Below are 24,128 nucleotides of genomic sequence, written 5' to 3' on the forward strand. Positions count from 1 at the left end.
AGCCATTGATTGGCTGTCACCATGGAAACCAGAATTATTGCACCAATCAAATCGTTGAGCAGTTCTTTGCTGATAAAGACCGCGCGGAGAAGCCGGAAAATTATGAAATTTATTTCATTTTTCCTCCATTATCCAGACTTAAAATCTTCTTGCTTAAAATTCAGAATTTCATAAAAAAAAAGATACAGCATAAATGCGTTGAGCCGTTGATGTCCTTGATTCATGTTATAAAAAATAAAATAACAATAAAAACTAGTTTTATATAAAAATTTCATATTTTTTATTTTGTATAAAACTTTTTTATTAAAAATATTTATTTTAAAACCTTATTTGAACTCTACTTGTATTTACTGTGTTCATAATAATGATAAATATAAATAATAATTAAAACCATAATTATTATAACGAGTTTCGAAATGGCGCCAAATCGACGGCAACTTTGTCAAGTTGGTACAACTTTCAGGGAGGTGGGGCATTTTGTTTATGTTTTGCGCGTCCCGCGGTGCGTCAGGCTGCGTCTGGGTGTGTACGTCGTGTCCGAGGTTATCTTCGAAATTTCAGGCACTTAATTCGGTCCTTGGAGGGCCCCTCAGAAGTCATGTCTCGGCGTTCTGGCCGCTTGGAAGCCTCGAAGGTGAGCTTTGGCTTTGCCGCCCCCGCCCAGTTCACGCTCCCTCTGTATTTTGTCCTCAGGAAGGGCCTAAGGTCGTCGTCCAGCAAGTCCTGCAGGTAGATCCTCTTGCACCGGACCCTCCAGCCGCCCTTGAGCCACCTCCGGAAGGTCCGCAGGCCAAAACAAAGCCAGGTAAGACCTCCGCCCCCGTCGACGCCTCCTTCCACGCCCCCAGCCCGCCAAACTGTCCACCCGGCCTCCGCCGGTGCAGGGGTCGTATTTCAGGGTTGATTTTCATTCCTGAGGATCTCCCAGTGCAAAATATCATCAGTATAAGGGTTACTGTCCGATTTTTCGGGCATTTCTGAGAGCCTAAATTTGGGTCTTCTTCACAGCATTCAAAGCTTGTAGCAAATCTTCCCATATTTTACCAGTGATTGCATTGCAGCGAGTTTTTCTTAGTTTGAAATTTATCTTTTATTTTGAATTGCAATTGATAAGTTCTTGAAGATTTTAAAAACCTGGTTTCTAACTTTGAACCAACTTTTTGTGTGCGGAGCATTTTAAATTATTTTTTACAGAGTTGAAGACTCGCCTCCGCCCAAACCGTTCATCATGGAGACAGCGTTTTTCACCTCCGCCACCTTCCAAGACCAAGATCAAGAGAGAGGATGGGTCTCCGATATTGCCCAAAGCAACCAAACAAGAGCCTGTCGATGAACCTGAACCTGAGTCTGATGAGGCGCCGGCGGACGAGGAATTAATAGAGCAGGAACCTGTGGAGGAGTTGCAGGAGGAGGAACAACATGTTATGGTTGTGTCAGAAGGCATTGAGATGGCCGATGAGGAACCCATGGAAACAGTGGAGACGGGCTCTGAACAGACGCAAATCATGGAGGTCATTACTGAAGAGACCTCCGAGGCAGACAGAATTTGTAGCGTCGTCCAGCAAGACCAGCTTATACAGCAGTTTGGTCTCAACCTGGTCAACATGAGTACACAACCACACTCAAGAGCAACGGTAATTATTCTTTCAAATCACTAACAATTAGCTTAACTTGATTACAAAATAAATGTATATATTTTTCAACAGAAATCTATTAATAATTAATATACATATATATTATTTAAACTAATGGAAAAAAATTAAATGCTGTGCTGAAATTAACAATCACTTAGATATGAATATTGCAAAAGCTGATTATATTTTTTTTTTTTATCATTTTAGATCCTTGCTGTATCTCAACGGATGATAGAGTTAGTTCGACTTTTGCGGGCTGCCCAGGCCATGAATGAAGGCATTGACAGCCTAGCCTCACTTTTCCACATAGATTACTGGCCACTTATTCTCGAATCCATCAAATATGTCTGTGGCTATGAAGAGGGAACTGCAAAAAACCCGCAGTACATTTTTGACATAGGCCAGGTAATGAATTTTTTTTTTAAAGTTTCCATCATTAATTTGCAAATAAAGGCCTTGCGGTTCTGTGCGTACATTTTGAAAAGGGAGGCTCAAGAAAATGAAAACGCTGCCTATGAGGAGCAGGCACAACAGTTCCTTGACTCCATCGAAGCCAACATGTCCACCGTCAGCACCAACCAAACTGTCACTGTTTGCACAGAGCAACCAGTGGTTGAAGCAGAGACTGTGGCCGCAATTGTCACCGAAGAGCCTAGCCAATATAGGGTGGTTTTGAGCAACAATGCCAGTGGCGATTCACAACCAGTCACTTTAAGCCTACAGGTTTGTTATTGAATTAAAATAAAATATTTCCTTCAGTAGAATGGCTTCTAATTTTGCAGGTGGGTAATGACAACATGCCTCTGCCAGGCACTGTTCAGGTTGTGAAAATCATCTCGACCCCCTCCGGCAAGAAGGGCATCATCATCCCCACGCGCATCCTCAGCAAAAAGGTGTAGGCATGCAGCCAAAAGTACAAACAGACTGACTCGCCCAAGAGTGTGCTTTTAAAAGTTAATTTATCTGTGGCACAGCCGTGGGGTTGGCATCGTAGCAATAAACTCTTTCAACACTTAAAATGTTTAATTATGCTGTCTTGATGCCAGGCACCAGGCATATAAAAAAGTCGTTCAAAAATGTACCATTTTTCTTGAGAATGAATGAACGAACTAATTTAAATATTAGTTATTGCGTACTGTGTAAGCATATTTATTCAGTAATTCGATTTTCTGATAACTTGGTCTGTTGGTTCATTTGCTTTGTTTCTCATGTAGTGGGAGTTGTGTCTGACTAGGAATCATTTCAATTTGATGTCATTATGGAATTCAAACTATTTCAGTTTTGTTAAAGAAGCATTTTTTTAATATAAATACTGTACAGAAATTTATCTTTTCCTCTATAACCCTTATTACATTGATTAAGATCCAGTGTTACTCCAAAATAAGAGTCTATTAATATAAAAGCTAAAATCTAAAATTCTCTTGAAATATCATTGAGAGAATTTGGTTGGAAATTGCGTAGTTAACATTTTTCACGTAAGCGCTTTTTGCTCAAGTTGGCAGTTCTGCTCATCTGACCTGGACCTGCCCCTGACCCTCTGTGCGTTGTCAAAGGTGCTCAAAGAAATGGTCCCCACACACCTCGGCATGGGCTAACGCCCTCAATAATGCCCACGGCACTGATGTGCGGCCTCCGATGCTGACCTTTCTGCGAAAGCACGCCTCCAGCGGTGAGCTGGAAACTCAAAATATAAAGCAGCCTCCGTCATGTTTTTTTTCTAGCAGGCCCTCAGCAGGCGGCCAAGCTGTCGGTGGAGGACTTGCTGAAGCAGGAGCCACCCCCAGAGAGCTTTGCAGGCCGCTCCCGGGTATGCCGCACCCTGGCCGAAGTGCTTGTCGACGGAGGGGCGGTCAGTTTGTTGCTGCAGTTCCTTCGTCCCCGCGGAGCCGCCCCCCTGTTGCTGTTCTGGCTGGAGGCTGCTCGTCTTGAGGGCAGACCGCCTCCGTGGCCTTCCCCGGCGATAAGCGACGACCGGTCAGAGGCGGCTGTCGCCATCTTCGAGAGGTTCTTCGCTCAAGGCGCGTCTGAGCGGGTCTCAGCCTCACGGGGCCTTGTCGACGCAGTCGAAGTTGTGATAAGGAGGAAGGAAGCGCCTCCCAAGGATATTTTCCATCCTCTCCAAGAACACGTCTCACAAGTCTTGCTCAAAGAGTAATATTAAAATTTATTTTAGGCAAGCTAAAACAATATTATCTTAATATCCTAGGCATTTTGATGAGTTTCTCCAGTCAGAGTTTTACCGGCAGCACCAGGTGGAGGTGCTTACCAGCGGCCAAGTGCACCTGGCCGATTTGCTACTCAATGAATCAGCTCTCTTTTACTTTACAGAGGTATATAACTTCTCTAATCAAATACAAAAAATAATGAAAATCGTTGCAGTTTATGGAACAAGATAATCATCGAACTCTTCTGGAGTTTTGGCTGGCGGCCACCAACTTTCAAAAACACCCTTCGAGTGAACCCTCTGAGGCGCAGGCGGACGCTGTCGTGCTTTATGACAAATACTTTTCACTCCAGGCAACGTCGCCCTTGGGTTTTGGAGACCCCATAAGACTTGAGGTAAATAAAGAAGAAAAAAATTCTTTATAAGTGTTAACTAGAAAATTAGGTTGAGGAAAAGATATGTGGGGAATTTGGACCATCGGCAGATTGTTTTGAGAAAGCTGCGAAGATCGCGCTATCTGCCATGGAGCGACTGTTTCTGCCCGATTTCCTGCAATCCCAGTTGTACCTGAGGTACTTGGCCGACTTGCTGCAGGCCAGCAATGGTCTCATAAATTCTACAAGCAATTCCAATGATTCGTCACAGACTAGCACTTGCAGCTGGGACGATTCTGATCCTGACAGCATTTGGAAGAGAGGCAGACATAAGTGAGGACCTTTCTTTTACAATTTAAATTTTGCTTATTCAATAATGCACGAGGTTTTTCTTTTTTAATTTTTAAACACGCCAATGAACTAAAATTTAAACATAATTATTTAAAAAAAAAAACATTTTTTTGATGACTATTTTTTAAATTGTTTAAAATTTAAAATGCATTTGCATTAATGTGTAATTAGCAAATTTATTGACTGTCTGGCATGAGCACTACACACTTGTTGAGTGGTTATTGCCTGCAGTGATCCAATATGTGGTCAATTAGAGTTTTACTTTGAAATGAGCGTGCTTTTCTTGATGCAGCAGCAGCGGCCTGTCTCTGGGTCGGATCGACGAGTTGGGCCGATTCGAAGCTGACTTTGAGCCGGAGCCCGAGGCGCGCCGCGAGTCGCGCCTCAGCAGGGTGATGCGACGGCTGGTGCGGCCACACGACCAGGAGGAAGTGGCCTGGCGCGTGGCCGAGATGATCGTACGCGACGTGACCAGCGTCACCCTAGGCGACGCTCCCAGCAGGCCGTCACCGCCGCGCCGCCCTAGCACAGCAGACTCATGATCGAGCTGGCATATGCCATTGGCTTCACATTCGGGTGTGGCTAAGGAAATAATATATATCATTTAGACCTGATTTAGACCAACTGGTAGATGTGTAAGGACCTAAAAGTGAGTTACCAAAGTGATGCTATAAAAAGCGAGCTGTTCTTTACGGTCACAGTATAATTATCAATAGTGTAGGTGGCCAGTTAATAAATTTATATTTTATCTCTTAAGTACAAAATAAAGAACAAAATCTTTTTTAAAAATTTGCTATTTTAAATAAACCCATCTCTAAATCATAAAGGTGCTTATCATTTATATGTTTTAAATAAAAATAAATTTATAAGTAGATACTTACAGCTGCCTCATAAGTAGTGAAATTTGGCTTCATATCCTTTCCATTTAGGACAATGAATGCTCCTTTATTTCCCATTGTATCACTGTTACAAAAAGCACAACCAATTAGAGAAAGTTAATTTTAAATCCTGAAATACCAGTAGTTTGGCGCTGAGAAGACGGTGATGCATTTTCCATCGTGCGCAACCTCGTAACCATCTGCTTTGACTTCATGACTTCTAACTACATAATCCAAGCTGTTGTCTTTAAGAAATCTGCACAAAATCTTCTATAAAACCCAATAAATTGTTAAAATAAATTCAAGTACCTGTGAGTAACATCAGGCCCGAATTGGACGCCAACCCCTCGTTTGGAAGGCGCCCTTCCTTCCTGTGGCTGAGGGTCGGACCAGAGTAGTTCGCACATGAGACCGTCTTCAGGTGGCTGGCGATTCCTTTCAATTTGCCGCAACTCATCCAACTTGACGCCGTCACGAGAGAAGAGTCCCCCGTGCATCACCAAGACTCTATTGTTCAGGCAGTGACACAGTGGAAGCCAGTTGTACACTTCCGTGAACAGCTGGGCCATCTGCTCTGTGTACTTGGCCTTAACTTCGCCCTCAAAACCATACATCTGGTTCATTGTAACGCTCTCGTGATTGCCTGAAATTTTAAATTTTGACAAAATGTGAAAAATGAAAATTCAATAAATCCATTTTAAATATAAAAAATTTTGAAAAAAAAAAATAATTGATACATAACAGATTTACCCAACAAATATTGGGTGTTCTACATTTTTAATTCTCTTAGCAAAGAAATTATAGTAAATCCAATATATACCCCTTGACATGAAAAAGTGTTTGGGGTAGAGCAACTTAAAACCGAACAATGTAAAAATGCACTCCACGGAAAATGAGCCTCGGTCCACAAAGTCACCATTGAAGAGCTATGAGGAAAAACAATGTTATTAAACACAATCTTTAAGAAATTACTGCATTCATACAAAAGGATTGTCTGGTGAAGGCAAGCCATTTAACGAAAAAATGTTCATCAGGTCGTAAAACTGGCCATGAATGTCCCCGCAGATGGTGAACTTGGCCTCATCAGGAATGTTGATGTCCACCATAGACGGCTGCTGCATGAAAAGTTTTTCCACCTCGAGCAATATCTTAAAATTTGCTTCATTAAAAATAATTCAAATTTAAAATGAGCCAGCAATGTACTTTATAAGCGTATTTCCTGTGCAGTTTTCCTTGTTTTTTGTAGCACTCCATGAGGTCCTCCATGAATTTGAGAGTGACTTTGTCTCCGTCCAGCTTTGGCCCAGTGTAATCATCCTCAATAGCTATTTTTTAAATAATGCAACATAGGCTTTAAATTTTAATGAGAGAGACAAACCCATTCCTTCCAAGTCGATGGTGTCAGCAACATTCTTGGTGTCGACAGCTATGGCCTTCTCGAAGGCCAACTTGCGCACAATTTTTGTGCATTCGAGGAACTTTTTCTTGGCGTCTGAGTCATTGGGTCGGGCCTTGGTGACCGTCTCAAAATCTCTGAGGGCCAACTTGAACTTGCCAAGGCTCATGTACGCGGCCGCCCGCCGGTAGTAGCCCTTGACGTACGACTTATCCTGCAGGATGGCCTTGGATGCGTCTGACAATGCGTAGCCGAACGACTCCTGCCGCAGGTAAGCAAAACTCCGGTTTGCGTAGTAAACGGCCACATTTGGGTTCAGCTCAATCGCTTTAGTGTAAAACTTGACGGCCTCATCAAACTTTTGTTCTGCAAAAAAAAAATAAGAAAAATCAGAGCCAGAGTGAATTAACAGCCTAACAGATTGTCTTATGGTTCAAATTTATTACAATTATATTCCCAATAATTCATGAAAAACAAAGTTGCAAAATTCGACTTGAAGTGACAGACGAATGCGGCGTTGTTTGTTGTTTGGCCGAAACATTTACGGATCACATGGTTGCAGATAAAATTTGATCAACACACTCAATGTCGAGATGTGTACCTTTGAAACACTTGTTTGCCTCTTCTTTGCAGAGTTCTGCCTGCTCGGCCTGCTCGGCGGAAACCTCAGCCTTGTTCTCGTCCTCTCCGCTCATGTCCGATTTCACATTAGCAGATTCTCGCGTCGAAAATCCAAAAAGATCGGCGACTTTTTAGATTTTATGGAGCTTTGAATGGTGCGGCCGGTGGGTGAAGCAAAGGCGCTTCAGTCGCCATTGTGCAGAAACTTGCAAATTTTAGCCAACATAAAATAAATTATATTAAATTAAAATATTTATCCTTTTGCCGTAAATAATATTTTTCATCTGTGCGAACAGAAATATTTTATATAGATTATATTATAATGTCTAGTGTGCAAGCTTTCCTAATTTAAACATAGCAAAAATATTAAGAATACTTTTTATAAGGTTGGTATGTTAGGTTGTTGATTTTTCTCTCGCCCATCGCATGCATGCTTGCACGCCCGGATTTTCTAGAACCACGTGTGTAGTCAAGTTATTTTTCTCGTGGTGTTTCTTTTTAAATCATTAATTAAAAGGCTCAGAGCCTCCAAAAGAGCACCATGGCCTTAAGTGATAAAATTCTCAAAAGGAAGTTGAAGAAAACGGAGAAAACAAAACTGAAAATCGTTCAACAGAAAGAGCAAGAAAGACAGCAGGAACAAATCGGTTTATTTAAAAAATTTCTTTTTTTTTCTTGTTAATCCGCAATTCTGAATTTTTTATTTAGATAATGGAGATAGTGAAGGAACAGAAGAGGAATCAACATCGTTAGTTGGAAAGAAAAGGCCGACAGATCAGGAAGCTAAACAAAAAAGTATGTATGAACTCTGTTGTATGCACTTACGTATACATATTTTAAATTTTAACTTTAACTTATCCTATTTTACAGTAAATAAGAAAAAGAAGAAGGCAATAGAAGACGTTAGCACCACAAACGGTGATGTCCCTGAAAGTTCTGAGGACATAGGGCAAAAATGTACGTCTGTTAAAGTATTATTTCCTTAAAATAATTTTTCTTTGCATTGTAGTGCCAGGTTCAGATGGAGGATTGGAAGCCCTGCAAGACAGGAGTTTCAGTACCTTGGAGGGCAAGGTTTGCGAGGCCACCCTTAAGGGCATTGCCGAAATGGGATTCACTGAGATGACTGAGATCCAGGCCAAGTCCATTCCTCCACTTTTAGAGGGCAGGGACTTAGTGGGCTCAGCTAAAACTGGCTCTGGCAAGACCTTGGCCTTCCTTGTCCCGGCCGTTGAACTCATCTACAAGCTTCACTTTATGCCCAGGAATGGGACGGGAGTGGTGGTAATCTCGCCCACCAGAGAGTTGGCCATGCAAACCTTTGGCGTCCTTCGAGAACTGATGCAGTACCACCAGCACACTTTTGGTCTCATCATGGGAGGTGCCAATCGACAGGCAGAAGCTCAAAAATTGGCGAAAGGTTAGAAATTTTTAGATAAAATGATTAAATTGTAAATTAATGTAAAATATTTTTGAAACATTTCAGGTGTGAATATCATTGTGGCCACTCCAGGTCGTCTATTGGATCACCTCCAGGGAACCCCGGAATTTCTGTACAAAAATCTCCAATGTTTAATTATTGACGAAGCCGACAGAATTCTGGACATTGGTTTTGAAGAAGAACTCAAACAAATCATCAATCTATTGCCCAGTATGAACCATATTTTTTTAACCATTCAATTTGAGATTTATTTTCTATCATAGAACGCAGACAAACGATGCTGTTCAGTGCAACAACCACGGCAAAAACGCAAGCTCTGACCAAACTGGCCTTGAAGAAGGAACCCTTCTACGTTGGGGTTGATGACCTAAAGGACACGGCCACTGTCGAAGGTCTTGAGCAGGGCTATGTGGTGTGTCCGTCAGAGAAGAGATTTTTGTTGTTGTTCACCTTTTTGAAGAAAAACAGGAAGAAGAAGGTTATGGTCTTCTTCAGCACCTGCATGTCTGTCAAGTTCCACCACGAACTGCTCAATTACATTGACTTACCAGTTATGAGCATCCATGTAAGTTGGAAATTATTTTTTCCTAAATTAGTTATTATTTTTTTAAGATTTTTATTTCTAATGCATCTTGAGTATGTTGTAACGTATTTTTTGTTACTATGAATGGTTTTTAGTATTCATCAACTGTAATTTTTTTTTTAAATTATAACAGGGCAAACAAAAGCAGACAAAGCGGACAACAACCTTTTTCCAGTTCTGCAATGCAGACAGTGGCATTTTGCTGTGCACTGACGTTGCTGCCAGAGGTCTGGACATTCCAGCGGTCGATTGGATCGTGCAGTTTGACCCTCCCGATGACCCAAAAGAGTATATTCACAGGGTGGGCAGAACTGCCAGAGGTGAGGGCAGCAGAGGCCACGCCCTGCTCATTCTGCGCCCAGAGGAGCTTGGCTTCCTCAGGTACCTGAAGCAGGCCAGGGTGCCCCTCAACGAGTTCGACTTCACCTGGAACAAAATTGCGGACATTCAGCTCCAGGTGATTCCCAATCAAACTAAATTTAAATTCAAATTATTAATTGTTTTGTTTTGATTAGTTGGAAAAATTGATCGGAAAGAACTACTTCCTCAACCAGTCTGCAAGGGAGGCGTACAAAGCGTATGTCCGCGCGTACGACTCAAACTCACTGAAAAACATCTATGACGTTGAGACCTTGGACTTGCCCAAGGTGGCCAAATCCTTTGGCTTCTTGTCCGCACCTTCTGTTGATCTAAGTGAGTATTTCTACCTTTTTTTAATTTTCTCATTAAAAAATAGATAAATATTTTGATTGAATTAGTAACTTTTACTAATTCAATTATTTTGCGTTTTGAGTGGTTTCTTTGGGTATTTAAATTCTAAAAAAATATTTTAATGGTTTGAAAAGTTAAAAAAATTTATCTGAAGGTTATTGGAATAAAACTTTATTAAATATCATCCATTTACAATAAACCTTCAGCTAAGTAATTGAATGATGTGAAATCTTAAGAAATTCTAACTTGTAGTTTAAACAAATCTGTAATCGCCATCCATAAAAGGAAGTGCCTTTTAATTGACCAAGCTGTTAGTATGCAGAAAAACTTAGTCAGTTGAAGTTGAGTAGGCAGCGCAGTCCACCTGAATAAAAGGCGACACCCACACGCAGTTCTGTAATTTCACCTGCCACACGATTTCATTCTCACAATCACGCCCAATGTCATTTCAAACTGCTGCTGTCCAACCGACTTTTATTGTTGTTTATTCCTGTGACTTACAACTTCCTCTCATAATTTTGACGTCACTTTTGCGCTTGTCTCGTAATTCTTAGTGATTGTTTTACATCTCAGTTTTACCAAAATGATGTCACTGTATCTTAAGTCAGTCAATCATAAAATAATTGAAAAATTTCAATGTCTTGCTTTGATCTTCTTAAAAACTGAAGTCAAATTTTTCACTTTATTCGAAACCTTCAATTTTTCCGAGTGTTAACAAAAGGGAAAGGTTCTCTCACGTTGAATGCTGACTTCTGATGCGCACACCTCCGCCGACTTGTTGAAGTTCCCTGAGGTCAAAAACGCAAAGTCGATTTCTCAGTCAGGTAGTATGGTGGGCAGTGATTATGATTATTAAGGCTGTTGCTCAATTACGCCATCGGGTTGACACAAGCTGGCAATTATCTCGCCCACACGAATTTCCTCTCTGCTCGTATGAATTAATCCCCTTATTGCTGCGCAGAAATCGGAGCAAGCAGCTAGTTAGGCTGAAAATAAACAAAACACAACTTCATTGTATTGTTTGTTACACAACGTCTTGTCACCACAATTATCCATTCACAGAGCAAGAGCAACTCGAATGCAAATGAGAGATTCAGAGTTGAATGAGTTTGTCAACCTTGAATAACTGCTAACAACCAACAAGTTTATTTGATTTGTTTATCTTCACATTGTCTTTCTATGACCGGTGAAATCAGAAATGATAAAAGAAAAAATATCATATCATATCATGAAAACAAAAAATTCTGCCTCAAAGAACAGAATTAACTTACGCTAAAATGGTCATTAATTTTGTTATGAATTTTTGATTAAAATTTATTGACTTAATTTATAAAAAAAATGTGATTCTAATGGTGGTGCATGATGCTGATCTGATTGTTAAACTGGTTGATCCGCAGCAATTAATCCTTAGCTGTGTAAGGCTAGGCTGTCTTTTAATTGAAATACTTATGCGCCATTGTCATGAATGTTTCAGAAGTGAACAGCAGCAAGGCCAACAGGCCCCGTAAAAAGGAAATGGGCCAGCGAAGGGTCAAACCGAGGGACCCCAAGAGGTTTTCCAGGCACTGACCAGCGCCGTAAGAGTTTCTTTTAACATTGCTTGTATCTTAAAATACACACCATATTATTATAAATGCGCATATTTTTTCGTCTTAATATTTCAAATAAAGGAAACAAAAAAAGAGGGCGTTAAATGTGTTCTTATGAATTTTGTTGCGTGTGCTGGACATGAGAATTTTCTTCAGGAAAGAAAGAGTGCGTAAAACGCTCCTCCCTTTGCTCGCAGGCAGCAATCACGATATAATTTATTCCCCGCATCTTCCCTGACGGTCGCTTAAAGCTCCCGTGGGGGCCTTCGAAGGCCCTCGGAGGGCTCGATTTTGAGTCTGGTGGGGCGGTTGAAGGGGGACGCGTGCGTGGACGGCGGCGCAAGACCGAGGGGCCCGCGGGGCCTCGGCCAGGGGCCCTTTGGGCGCCATGTGGGCCGCCCACACCGCACGGCCGCGTGGGCTGGACCAGTTATTTTATTTATCGAGGACTGCCCACGCGTTGCCTTGCAAGGCTGCTGAAATCTCGATCTCTCTGCGCTGGCTCTCCATCCACCTACAGAGCTGCTTTTCTCTCTTTTGTCCTCAGCTGAGCGAGTCAAGTGCCTCACTCAGTCAGAGAGGATGCAACTCTTTCTTGTTAACACAACAGCCGGCCAAAGATTCAGCTTAAATATACAATTTTTTTTTGCTCAGACTTAAATTCAATAAATAAAAAATACGTTTTTATAATAATCAATATAGAGTAGTATTAAATTAAATTGTCTAATTATTCTAATTTAATTTGATGTATATCCCAAATTTTAACCTTTTTATGGAGTGTTTTAGATGTAAAACTTTAAATCTACACATAAAAAAATATATATTTGACTAGCTTACATTCACACATTCACATAATATAATTATTCAAATATTTATTTTTTATTTTGTGTTGTAAATTAAAATATAATTTCGGAGTAAATTTTGTCGCGATATTCTGCTGACTATTTTGAATCGCCTTCGTTTTGAACAAGTCTTGCTTTGAGAATTGTCATTTTGCTTGTAAACAGGGGATTTTTTCGAGGTTGGCCGCGACTGAAGCGTGCATAAAACAGGTTCGCGGCGAGGAGATGCAGATCGGCTCTTCCATTTTCACATATTTCCCAAGGCCTCCCCCCGATTGAATTGCGATAAATCAAGCAGCGCTTTTTCATTAAATTTAATTCTGCAGTTGGCGCAATAAAACCAATTTATCGCCTTGGCCATTTTCCAAGGCGAATTTCAATAAGATTTATCGCCGATTTCAATTAGCCGGGGCTAAATTTACCAAATGATGGAGCCGTTATTGTAACCCACAAATTAAACCCTGTGTGCTTTCATTAGCCGTTTTAAATCAAAATAATGTTTATAATTCGAGAACTTTCTTTCTCTTGAAAATCTCTCCTGATGGTTCCAGTCAATGACACGCCAAATGAAGGGGGTATCTATTTCGGAATGAGGTATTTTTAAACAGCCGGAATTTGGGAGTTGAATTGCTTCTTGTGGGGACGCGATGCATTTTTTAAGTGAGTCTTAACGACGACAACAATATCTCTAAAGGGTGGAGGCGCAGTAATTATTCCACTTCCTTCAGCAATTAATCCAAAGTAAACATGCGAGACGACTAGGTTCATCCCAAGAGCCATATAGTTATTGTTTATCTTTGGTGCCTCTGTTTTTCTGACGCAGCAAGATCTTCGTAGATTTTATAGTTAGTTAAAAAAATTAAATTATTAGAGTTTTTCAATTTAATTAAAAGTTATGAAGATTTTAATGAAAGTTACAGGAATTAAAGTTTTAAAGATATATTATATAAAAAAGTTTTTCTAATTAAATTTATAATTATATTAATAATCATATTATATGAGTTTGAATGGGATGGCTTTTTATTTCTTTAATTGCTGTTTTCAGAAAAAAAAATATGCGCTTTTCTTAAATTGTTTTGCTTCAAATTCATGCGTTTTCTAATAAAAAATGTAGTTAGGACTTTCAATGATTTTTTTATAAATTTATTTTAATTGAATTTTGATATTATTGGACAAAAAACTACTGCAATTTAACCATTATGTATTGCTTTGTTTCATAAAAGTTCATTGAAAAGAGGAGAACAGTTTTTGCGCTCTAAATTTTAATGCACTAGTTTATCAGATCAGAATCTTCAATCTATTGCTGAATAACAATGATACTTTTTCTGAATATAATAAAAATTTAAAAAGAAAACTATATTACAGATGACAATTGGTAACGTAAATTAAATTGAAAGCAATTTACAATGAAAATAAATAATAAATGGCTGTGTTATAAAGACGATGCGCAGGTGTTTAGGTTGACAGCTTTGGATAGAAATGACACGTGGGGTCAAAAGGTCGTTTGGGTGCGCGTGAGATTACGCAAGGGGCGAGTTTGTTCGTCCCCTTTGAGAATAGGTGGCGGTCTCTCTCGAGCTGAATGAAGAAGCGCGCGGCTAAAATTAGGCGCGAGGAGTGATTCACCCCATAAACGCCCACGCGGCGCCCGATTGGGCTCGCCGTATAAGGAAGGGCCCACGCGGCTGCGGCCGCCTCGCGTCACGCAGGGCGCGGCCCTCTCAGGGCCTCCCACGGCCCCCGACCCACGCCGCCGAGCCGCCTCCGCACGAACCGCCGCCTCTCTCTTAATTACAACACGCAGGTTGTAAATTCGGCTCCAAATCATGCGCCTTATTTGGCAATTTTACAGCTCCCTTGGCCGTTGAAAGAATAAAAAAGTAAAACACAATGGTGTTGGCTCGTATTGTTGGAAGACTCACTAATTGGCCAAGAGCAACTTTTATTCAGACGGAAATAAAGCGATCGTTTCATCCCGTCACAAACGATCAAGACGTTTGTTTTTCGCATCTCGTGTGCTGTGGTTTTTTAAAATTCAAGAACAACAACAGCTCAATCACCTTTCCCATCTTCCAACAATGTGAGTGGGATAAAAATATAATTTCAAGATTTATGCGTTGTTTTTTAAATTAATAATCCAAAAGACACAACCAAATTCTCTGGTAATTTATTGCCATTTTATAATAATAAAACGCGGCTGGTTGGTTCGGATTAGAGAAGCCCGCATGTAATTTGAAAACTAATTAAATCGTCCCTCTTAATTAATTATCAAAGCTGACCGCTGATTAGATGGTGTTAGTGGCTGCTGCTGAGGGAGGAGTGACGCGAGCCAGCGAACCTGCAATTACTCAGGTCGCCGATCGCGATAATTACACATCTGCCTGATCGTACCTAATAAGAAGCTCTATAGAATTGCGAGTTGAGCCACCAGTCCATTAAGAGTCTATAAAAAACATATTTTTGGAATATAAAACGAATACTAAAATTTTGAAATTAAGAAAAATTATTTAAAAAAAATCTCTAATATTTTTGTGTATATTCCTCAAGACAGTAATAAAATACTATGTTTGATGACAAAATCTGAGAGTCCTTGAGGTTTTTGAGTGGGATTCAAACTTGCTTTCTCCTCATCTCTGTAGCTTTGTTGAATTCCATCAAATAAAACATGGTGTTACGATTTTTGACTCGTCAATCACTTTTCTATTTGGTTTTTTTCTTTTATATTTCAAAGGAGAGAAAACTACAAAGCCTCGTTCATTGTCCCGCGTTGAATAAATTGGCGCCTATTTTGGACGAAAAGATGAGTGTGTCTGTCACGGTTGGACCCTTTTCTCTCTCGATCAGTGTCAGCTGCATTGTTTACAGCGAGCAACTAATGAAGGGTTGCGATTTTGGCACGCGGCGATAATTTGTGCCCGCGCGCAGAGGAACCGCTGGACCGGGGCCAAGAAGAAAAAAGCGGAGATCCGCTCCGATCGGTTCGAAGAAAGATTTTCTCCAAGTTTAGCTATAATTACACAATTTATTTTTCTGTTAAAAGGTGAAATATTGAAGAGGACTAACGTGCGCGCGGTGTGTTATTATGTACATGCGTTGAGAGCGATTGAGAAAAAATTAATCAGCCATTCGCCACGCTCGCACACAAATTTAAAATAATTACAAAGTGGTCAGTTTGTAAAATGATTGGTGCGGAGGTGTGTAATTAAATTATATGGATGTAATAATAAAGCGGTTTTGTTTTAGTCTGACTGAGGTAAATAATAAGGGAGACTTAGCGCCGCCGTAAAGATGGTTTAGTATCCTGGCATGGGAGGTTAAATGGTTGATTTCAGCTTTGACTTTTGGTTGCGAAAGAAAGATCTACTGTTCACTTAATTTAAATTTTATTTCTTTAGTTTAATTTAATTTAATGTATTAAACCATCAATATTCTATTTGTCATTCCAATTAAATAAGAAAAAGTTGGATTTGATTTCACGCATCAACATCTCTCCTAAAATTTACGGGTGAGGCAAGACTTTGTGCACATATGTCATTTTTATTTAATAAAAAAATTACTAATTAATTCATTATGCTAACTTTAAATCGGAAACTGAACAGCGCTGAAATAAAAATCTTTCAAAACAGGGTATAAATGATTTTTAGCAAAATAAATTTTCTCCAGCCTCCAATAAAAACGCAGAGGTTTTCCAGACGTTTATCTAAAGCACAAGGATGGCTTGCAGGGGTTGTGCAAATTTTCTTTGGAGGTTATTCTCGCAGGGCGTGTGGCGTTCGTCAGCTGCCAGTCAGTACACAGAAAGTGCTTGTGTAAAATTTGAGCGAAAAGGACGATGTGTGTGTAGTCGGTGCAGCTCTTCTATTTCTGGAGCCGCATGAATCTCCAAGCGGGTAATGGCACAAAAAAGAGCAGCTCCGCCGAGTCGGGATAAATATAAAAGAGAGGATGGCGAGACGCGAGCATCGAGCGCGAGGGCCCCCAGCCTGCACTCAGGACGGTTCCGTTACAAACATATCCAGACCATGTGTGTCTCAAACATCGCTGCTGTGCCTTACAAATACACCAGTGCGGTGACTTTAATCAAATTCATACTTGTATGGTCTGACCTTCTTTGCAGATCAAGTTCGCGCACGCGAGGTCAATAGGTCGATCAAGCACTAATTTATTTCAAAACTTCACGATCTCTTATTTCTGTTAATTAATTTTGCTTTTTTTAAATGCGGTGAAAAAAAAATCGTAAAAATCCTAATTTTATAGTGGAATTTTTTTGTTTTTATTTTGTTGAAGATTAAAAGAGAGGATTAACAACTGAAAATCTGACTGGAGCTTGCTTTTAATTTAGACTTTCGTCGGTGTAAATCTTGGAGTGAGGATTAGTTTAGAGTACATCACCTCGGTGTTTTGACAAGATTGAGGAAAGAACTTGTAAGCCGTCGCTTTGAATATTAATTATCGCCATTATGAATCACGCTTGTGGCTTTGGCACGTTTGACGCCAGATTACAAACTCACCACTAGAGACGCTTTTTGCGTCTGCCGTTTCCTTCTTACGACGCATAAGTTACTGCGTACATGCTGCTCTTCTTGAAAAAACCATCTTGAAATTCTTTTTTCGTACTTTTTTGCTTTTAAAGATCCGATCCAAATTTTAAAACCATATCCTCAAAAAGCTTCTTTCTTGAGAAAAATTCATTATAAAGTATCAAATATTTTTAAATCTTTATTTTATAAAATAAATATTTAAATACTTTGATTATATATATTTTTTTTTAATTTTAATATGACCAAAAACGGTAAATCTTATAAATTTAGTTCAATTTGAGCAGTTTTTGAAATTTATTGATCAACTTTGCTTCAAATGATTTTTAAGTGCAATTTAACGTTTATATATTATGCAGTATTTGTGTGTGCGTTATTATTTGATGATTTTTGCTGTCTGTGCAAGAATAAAAAAGTGCAAATTTAAAAGCCTGGCATTGCTTATTCAATTAAGATTTTTTTACTCTTGAAATCATATGGTACCAAACATTAATTAAATTTTAAATGGCTCTTAATTTTAATAAAATTAAAATAAAAGGAAATTTTCACCTTTAAAAATAAAAACTGCGAGCTTAAACAGTATCTCGCTCAAGACGTTTTTCTTATTTTAATTCGGCACCGACCTCTTGGCCTCTGCACCGGTTCGAAATGACGAACCTTAATGGCCGCGCACTTGGAATCCTCATATTCCCGTCAGCACCCAAGAGATTCTTCTAAAAGGAAGAAATTGAATTACCCTTCTCTCTAGCGGGGAGTCGAGAGACGGCGAGTTTAAAAATAGGTCGGCGCCGCCTCCCCTAATCCGCCCTCCGCCTGCTTAGAACTAAATGCAGAGCCTTTTTTACGACGTGCCTGCGTGTTTTTGTCACCAAAATTCCTGGCGACTAATTCGACTTGCAGAAAGAGTTGCTTACACCGAAAGAACCTGAGTCACTACACTTGCGTCTGCCAAGACACATCACGTGTGAATCACCTCAAAAGTCTACTCAACGAGGGTTGAAATTAATTAAAAACAAAAAAAAACGTGATTTTGCAACTTTTCCGGTTGTTCCGCTTTTAATTGAAAAAATTGATAATTTTTTTGGTAAGGGGGCCCCTAATGATGAACGGGGCGACAGGTGCCCCGGCGACCAAAATAAAATCTCTCGCCTGACGTGACTTGGAGCGGCGCCAAAACCCTTTTCTCGAGAAATGAGCGTGTGTTGCAAGCGGGATTCTGAGAGAGCAGAGAGAAGCATTGCGCGGACCGAATTTATTTCTCATTTGCGGCTATTTCGAGTCTCTCTTCGCGGCAGCAGCGCCAAACACCCTCAACCTGCGAGACCAAATTCAATTAAATTAAAAACTCACGCTAAAAACGCATCCTGCTCGGCGGAGCCAAAACCAAATCGGACAACTTCCTGCGCCAATTCATTTGAAACACGAAAACCCTCTTTAGAATTTTATTTCAGAAAGAGAGAAAGAAAGTCTCTTACTTGAGTTGAAAATAGGCAAATTTCAAATAAGGATTTGTGCCGAGCGTAATTATCCAACAAAGATTTATCCTCGGAAAGATTTCTCTTGATTGAAAGGAGAAGATTCGCCGCGCAGCAGGTGTACTTCGTCTAATTCCAGTAGATTCTCTCGAACAAATAAATGGACGCACGTCTCTTTCTTTCTCACGTAAGTTTATATACGTGGAATCGCATGGTGAAAATAATGAGAATCTTTCTGAGCGCATGGGAATTTAAAGCACCTTACGTCAGGTCGTTTCATTCAGGTCTCCATTTTTGGAAACTGGAATAAGGCGGAAGGCATTGGGAAATCTCTCTTCAAGCAGAGACGACACATGCTCACGCGGAGACAATTTTCGGTGCAATGAGAACAAGATCAATTAATTTCTCTTTACAATCGGATCGTATTTCTCAATCAATTTTAGCACATTGAGATATGTCACACAAACAAAGCTTTCTTTTGAAACAAAATTTAATTATTAAAAGTCAGACGCGGACTGTCTATTTTTTATTGAGCTTAAAAATATAATATTTTTTATTAAAAAAAAAAACTTAAATAGTGTAATTATTTTTTATAGAATTTATAATTGCTTCTTTTATTGAAGTGATTGAAAGATGTTGAAAATGTTGAGAATGAGCTATTTGAAAGCGTTGGTTTTTTTCAGTTTGTTTTTTAAATATATATTTTTTAATCTTTTGCAATTCCCATTCATTTTTTGGTTCTTTCAAGTGGCACGTGCGCTGCCCTGCTCTCTTCCTGTTGGAAGCAATTGACGGTGATGGGAAAACCAGGCGAGAAATTCTTGGTGATGACGGTCGGCGTGTGGCAGCGAGAGGCGGCAGTCGGCGTGTCCAAGAGTCGTAGGGCGATGGCGTCGTCTATTTTGGGGTGGCCGTCGGTCGGTGCAGCGCTGAGTCACAGCCTCACTCAGGGGTGAGCGCCACAGCATCTTTGCTCCAAAGCGCTTGACTCACGCCGGTGACTAGTGGATGACTTTTGGCCGTCGACCGGGTCGTTTGGCACTAAAAAATAACACACCAGCAGCTCGCCATAACTTTATGGTGAACAGGCGCGACAGATAGAGTGGGGGTTTTAAACGATTGAGTGGTGACTGATTGATTGGATTGGGCTTATCATAAAAAAAGGAGGATGGCGAAAATTGGAGATATGTACATTTAAAAATGGAGCTTAGCATTTCAGCTAATATTTTTTTTTTGTGTATGCTGGAAGTAGTTATTTTTTTTATCAGATTTTGTAAAAGCTCTTTTCAAATAATGTTATTGTAAAAATTAAAATTTACTTAAATTGTTATTAAAATGTTATTCAAATTATTGGATTTCTTGTTTCAAGCAATACTATACTGTGCTGATAAAAAGTTTCATACTTTATTTTTCTTGTTAAAAGGTTATTTATAACATTGAATTTTATAAAATAGTCTTATCATATGGTTAAAAAAATCACAAAAGTGACATAATTTACAAAAATCCATTTTAATTTAATATTTAAATAAATTAAGTATTACTGGCTTAAAATATTATTTTTATTTTGATCAGTCTGTCTATAGCAGTAATTTTAGTTGAGCACTTTCCAGAGCACTCAGCATTCATTTCTCTGCTGTTGGCAGTGCTGGATACTTTTCTTTCAGTGGGGTAGTACGTTCCGTACTATAATGAGGTGGAGCAGGGGTGTTTGTGCTGCACATGCACGGTTTACACATACAGATGAGCCGAGAATAGCATCCGTCGGTCGGAAGAGAAGTCAGTCAGTCTTGGCTCCAAAATAGCGCCACAGGAAAACACCCTGCACACACGTGAAACTCAAAACCGTCGCTGCTTTGGAGAGGAAGAAAATCGCCGCCGCGCAGGAAACTCATCTTAATAGAAAAAAGTCAACCTCATCTGGTGGTCGACAGAATTATGGCCCCTTATTTTCAGCTCAAAACAAGGCTTCGTTTGATTTCTGGCCATGATGACAGTCAAAAACTCACACACATAAAAGCACATTAATTTTGTGCGCGCCTCGAACGGTGTTTGTCTTAAAAATAAATCAACATTATCCACAAATTTGTGTTTTTTCTTTCTTTTATTATTCAGGTCACTTATTTTTATTGTAAATTTCTCAAATGTTATTTTTTTTATTCTTCAGCGATTGCGAAGAGAAGTGATTTTTTCACCTATTTTCAAACCACTTTAATGTCTGGGATTCGTTGAATAGCTTCAACACTTTTGAAGTCGTTTGTTATTCTTTTTTAGTTAATTGTGAATATAATAGGGCATAAAATTTTGTGAATATCTATAAATGAAATAAGTCGTCTAAATCATACAGAGATTTGAAAAACGCTTCAGCTAAAATGCAAAAAGAATTCAGTTTAATATTTTGTCTCATTGATTGATTTTTCTGAATATTCGTTTTCTAGAATAGCCGCAAAATTAACAAAGAATCTTGTTGCATTGGCCAAATATGAGTTAAAATTAAATAAGATGGTAATTTATTTTGCAAAAATCCATTCCTAGAATTTTTAAGCACAGCTTTTCCAAATTAATGAATGACGTGATAGTATGGTTTATAAAATAAAAATTGAATGTGAAAAAAAATGTATAAGCCGCGTCAGTGTAAGGTAAAGCAACATAAAAATATTGAAGAAAATCGCATTTTGGGAGGGTTTTTTTGTAGGCCACTAAAGATTATTTAACGTATGACTCTGCGTATGATCTAACAAAAGCAGTTTTAATTCCTCTTGAATAAACACACTTCTTTGCACCACATGACAGGGCAATTATTATAAATCTTTCATGTCTGATGGTGTGGCGCGCGGATTATTTTTTTCGCACGTTGAGAGCGACAGTGATCAGAGAGAGAGAAGGGTTCTGCATTTTGTGGAGATTTTTCACATGTGCGCCGCGTATGTCAAAAACGCTAACAAACCGCAGAGCACTTTTGCCAAGCACCTCTCTGAAATGCTTCTTGGACAGGAAGTTGCTGCGAATATTAATTCCGTTATTTTTTAGCTAGGCACCTCTTCTTTTGATAGTGTTAAATATAAACCCGCTCTCACTAAAATATCATCGCGCACGAACTAATCGTGTATTCTCGAGGGTCCTAATTGTTGCGCTCGGATTCTGCAGCAAAAGAAAGAAACACTTTTTGAGGACGACCTTTTGATTTACGAGCGCTACATTCAGAGTATCACTTTTCGCGCCTCGCGCAATTTGTTGCTCCGCGCCGGCCAGCAGGTCGCGGACACAAAACTTTCTTGGCGTGCCATACAATGATGGCCCTTCTGCTCTATACATAGGCCACTAATCAAACCACGCAACAGAGTTCCTCTTCATTTAATTTTGTGTGGCTTGTTTGTGATTTATGCGTTTGTTTTGGAAACGGTTCGCAATTAACAAAATATAAAGGGTTGGAGCTGCAACTATTTCTTCTGAAGTCAAATTTAAAAATAAATCGTAATTATTAATAATCAAAAGATTGTGCAAAAGTATTTGTAGTTCGGTTTCTCTTTTACTACAATATTTTCCCTATTTGTTAATTGATAACTATTTATTTCAACTGTATCAAAAAAAATTGAATTGAAAAGGGCCGTCAATTTTATTATTTTAATTTTCGAATTGCGTGGAAATAAGAACGGAACCAAAGAAATTTTCTACAATTGAACTTTTTAATCTGTCAATAAATTTGATGTCCTGTTGATTTGAGGGAGAGAGGGTTTGAAAGGAGCAATTTTTGAGTTTTTACGCATCTATATTATTTGTATGTGGCACATTAAAAATAAAAAATGTTATATGCACAAATATTTTTTTTTTTACAATTTTTTTGCATTTGTAATATAAAAAAAAAAACACGAACGAAATGCAATTCATTCAATATTGATAGAGTTTATAAGGATTGATGAGCACATCGTGGTCAAAGCGTGTCAGTCAGACGTGCACCTTGTAAAAAAGTGCCTCTGGTGAAGAAGTGTGAGCATTCAACTCTCCCCTGCATAAAGCTGGCCGCTCTGCACTCGCACATAAATATGCAGCGACTTGCACATTAATAACGTGCATGCCCTCTCCACTCTTCTACAGAGTGTACATTTTTACCCGTGTACAGTCAACGGTATACGTGTGTGCATATTTATAAGAGAGGCGCTTTATATAAGTGGAGAAGGAGAGAGAGGTGATCTCTGGCTTGGCTGCAGCAGCGGCGATTCCGCGAATAATAAGAAAGATAAAACTACAACTTGGTGAGCTGCTGCCGTTCGTTTGTTGAAACAAACCTTCCGAATCCTCCCACGCAGAACGAAACACAATATACTGTGTAAAAGTTGAATATTTCCCTCCAACAATTTTTTCCACTATGTGCTCGCGTGGAAAATAAATATTTAAATAAGGAGACGCGCGAGTGGTCAAATGAAGACACACGCTGCTGATGCAAAAAAAAGTGTGCAACGCTTCATTTATGCAAAATTGCGCCATACACACTCTGAAGCGGCAAACAAGTTTTGACGCCTCTTCTTCTACCTATAAGTTCTTTCCGACAGGATTTTACGACGGAAAAAAGAGAAGCTCTCTCGCATCTTATCATATTGGCGCCGTAATTGCACCAAAGTCTAATATGGAAATATAGACGAGATAAACAAACCGAAATGGCAATAAAATTGTTGTCTTCATATTCCATCTTGGGAGTTTGCTAATTGAGTTTTCAAATTAGCTAAGCCGCGCTTTATTGCGTTGATACAGAGTAGAGTTCTTGACTAATAGCATGCCTGCTGGTTCTTAAGATGAGTGGTTTCAATGAAAAAAATATATAATTGAAATATTAATAACAATTCTATAAAAACTGATATTTTTTTTTAAATTTTACGTTACTATGAAGCAGCTGGAAAAATTTCGAAGAAAATTGTAGGTGTAAATTTTTATACAAAGAGTGGATTTTCACTAGATGATCGAATTTTTTCTATTACAGAATTATTCTTTAATATATTAAATTAATAATTTTTGAATCACTAGGAAATTTTTTAATTTCATTAATATTCATTTTGTTATTTCAAAAGTCGTGCGTTGATATTCCATCTCTAATCTGGCGGACAAATCGTTGATCGATCGCGGTGATAAGAGCGGAGCGTTTGCGTTTGTGTGTGCAATGCAATAGGATAAAATTTATACGGCAACAGGTGCACGCGCATGTTTTCCGCGTGTGAAAAAACTAAACACCGTGAAATTTAAATTGGTCCCGTCATGAGAATCCGCGTGCACACAAAAGTCTAGACAAAATTAGGAGGAAATCGAAATTAATTTTTCAAAAAAAGAAAACGCGTGCTCTTGACTGCTTTTGCGGAGGCGCGATGTAGCGAATTGGGCGCAAGTGGGCGCTGAAATTGGCGTTGAACGGAGGCGGGCGAAAAGGCCCGAGCCGCCCCCGGGCGCCTCCACCTTCGGAGGCCGTGGGCAGGTCGCACAGGTCGGTGGTCGGAAGCCAAAAAAGGTGAGAAAGCGGTGCGACGTGGCGCTGGCGGCGGCAGCGG

At 39.4% G+C, this 24,128-nt stretch overlaps 4 protein-coding genes and 1 long non-coding RNA gene across 7 annotated transcripts; 3 read left to right on the top strand and 2 right to left on the bottom strand.

Annotated features, from left to right (window-relative positions):
- Positions 1-447: 447 nt before the first annotated feature.
- Positions 448-2,960, top strand: LOC132202116 (uncharacterized). The gene is made up of 6 exons (XM_059628862.1): positions 448-634; positions 694-805; positions 1,195-1,634; positions 1,842-2,039; positions 2,088-2,357; positions 2,417-2,960. Exons 1-6 carry the CDS (start codon positions 599-601, stop codon positions 2,531-2,533), a joined length of 1,173 nt encoding a protein of 390 aa, XP_059484845.1. The 5' UTR covers positions 448-598; the 3' UTR covers positions 2,534-2,960.
- A 163-nt stretch (positions 2,961-3,123) lies between these two features.
- Positions 3,124-5,312, top strand: LOC132202115 (A-kinase anchor protein 10, mitochondrial). 3 transcript variants are annotated; one of them, XM_059628859.1, is made up of 6 exons: positions 3,124-3,303; positions 3,356-3,785; positions 3,841-3,964; positions 4,014-4,193; positions 4,243-4,505; positions 4,816-5,312. In XM_059628859.1, the coding sequence occupies exons 1-6, from the start codon at positions 3,270-3,272 to the stop codon at positions 5,063-5,065; spliced, it is 1,281 nt and encodes a 426-aa protein (XP_059484842.1). In that variant the 5' UTR covers positions 3,124-3,269; the 3' UTR covers positions 5,066-5,312. The 3 variants fall into 3 exon arrangements, with proteins under 3 accessions (XP_059484842.1, XP_059484844.1, XP_059484843.1); XM_059628861.1 differs by having other exon boundaries at positions 4,819-5,312; XM_059628860.1 differs by having other exon boundaries at positions 3,125-3,303; positions 3,359-3,785.
- On the bottom strand, positions 4,686-7,606 carry LOC132202114 (serine/threonine-protein phosphatase 5). Its single transcript, XM_059628857.1, has 9 exons — positions 7,399-7,606; positions 6,780-7,163; positions 6,605-6,726; positions 6,385-6,549; positions 6,222-6,327; positions 5,711-6,044; positions 5,541-5,657; positions 5,405-5,486; positions 4,686-5,105 (listed from the first exon to the last, which is right to left on the bottom strand). Exons 1-9 carry the CDS (start codon positions 7,490-7,492, stop codon positions 5,046-5,048), a joined length of 1,464 nt encoding a protein of 487 aa, XP_059484840.1. The 5' UTR covers positions 7,493-7,606; the 3' UTR covers positions 4,686-5,045.
- A 220-nt stretch (positions 7,607-7,826) lies between these two features.
- On the top strand, positions 7,827-11,947 carry LOC132202113 (probable ATP-dependent RNA helicase pitchoune). The gene is made up of 9 exons (XM_059628856.1): positions 7,827-8,065; positions 8,127-8,213; positions 8,289-8,375; positions 8,428-8,838; positions 8,905-9,069; positions 9,123-9,424; positions 9,576-9,899; positions 9,958-10,135; positions 11,628-11,947. Exons 1-9 carry the CDS (start codon positions 7,960-7,962, stop codon positions 11,720-11,722), a joined length of 1,755 nt encoding a protein of 584 aa, XP_059484839.1. The 5' UTR covers positions 7,827-7,959; the 3' UTR covers positions 11,723-11,947.
- On the bottom strand, positions 10,385-18,774 carry LOC132202117 (uncharacterized). The gene is made up of 3 exons (XR_009442344.1): positions 18,598-18,774; positions 18,473-18,522; positions 10,385-11,139 (listed from the first exon to the last, which is right to left on the bottom strand). It is a non-coding gene; the product is annotated as an uncharacterized LOC132202117 (long non-coding RNA).
- Between the last annotated feature and the right edge of the window lie 5,354 nt (positions 18,775-24,128).

Source organism: Neocloeon triangulifer, unplaced genomic scaffold, assembly GCF_031216515.1.
Source record: "Neocloeon triangulifer isolate White Clay Creek 2 clone unplaced genomic scaffold, ASM3121651v1 ptg000014l, whole genome shotgun sequence".
Lineage (NCBI taxonomy): Eukaryota > Metazoa > Arthropoda > Insecta > Ephemeroptera > Baetidae > Neocloeon > Neocloeon triangulifer.

Coding starts and splice junctions, on each gene's coding strand:
- LOC132202116 (XM_059628862.1), top strand. CDS start 599: ATGTCTCGGCGTTCTGGCCGCTTGGAAGCCTCGAAG. Junction 2,040..2,087: donor ACATTTTTGACATAGGCCAG/GTAATGAATTTT, acceptor TTGCAAATAAAG/GCCTTGCGGTTCTGTGCGTA. Junction 2,358..2,416: donor CAGTCACTTTAAGCCTACAG/GTTTGTTATTGA, acceptor CTAATTTTGCAG/GTGGGTAATGACAACATGCC.
- LOC132202113 (XM_059628856.1), top strand. CDS start 7,960: ATGGCCTTAAGTGATAAAATTCTCAAAAGGAAGTTGAAGAAAACGGAG. Junction 8,066..8,126: donor AAGACAGCAGGAACAAATCG/GTTTATTTAAAA, acceptor TTTTTTATTTAG/ATAATGGAGATAGTGAAGGA. Junction 8,214..8,288: donor TCAGGAAGCTAAACAAAAAA/GTATGTATGAAC, acceptor CCTATTTTACAG/TAAATAAGAAAAAGAAGAAG.
- LOC132202115 (XM_059628859.1), top strand. CDS start 3,270: ATGCTGACCTTTCTGCGAAAGCACGCCTCCAGCG. Junction 3,786..3,840: donor TCACAAGTCTTGCTCAAAGA/GTAATATTAAAA, acceptor TTAATATCCTAG/GCATTTTGATGAGTTTCTCC. Junction 4,194..4,242: donor GAGACCCCATAAGACTTGAG/GTAAATAAAGAA, acceptor CTAGAAAATTAG/GTTGAGGAAAAGATATGTGG.
- LOC132202114 (XM_059628857.1), bottom strand. CDS start 7,492: ATGAGCGGAGAGGACGAGAACAAGGCTGAGGTTTCCGCCGAGCAGGCC. Junction 7,164..7,398: donor GGCAAACAAGTGTTTCAAAG/GTACACATCTCG, acceptor TTTTTTTTGCAG/AACAAAAGTTTGATGAGGCC. Junction 6,727..6,779: donor CATCGACTTGGAAGGAATGG/GTTTGTCTCTCT, acceptor TTTAAAAAATAG/CTATTGAGGATGATTACACT.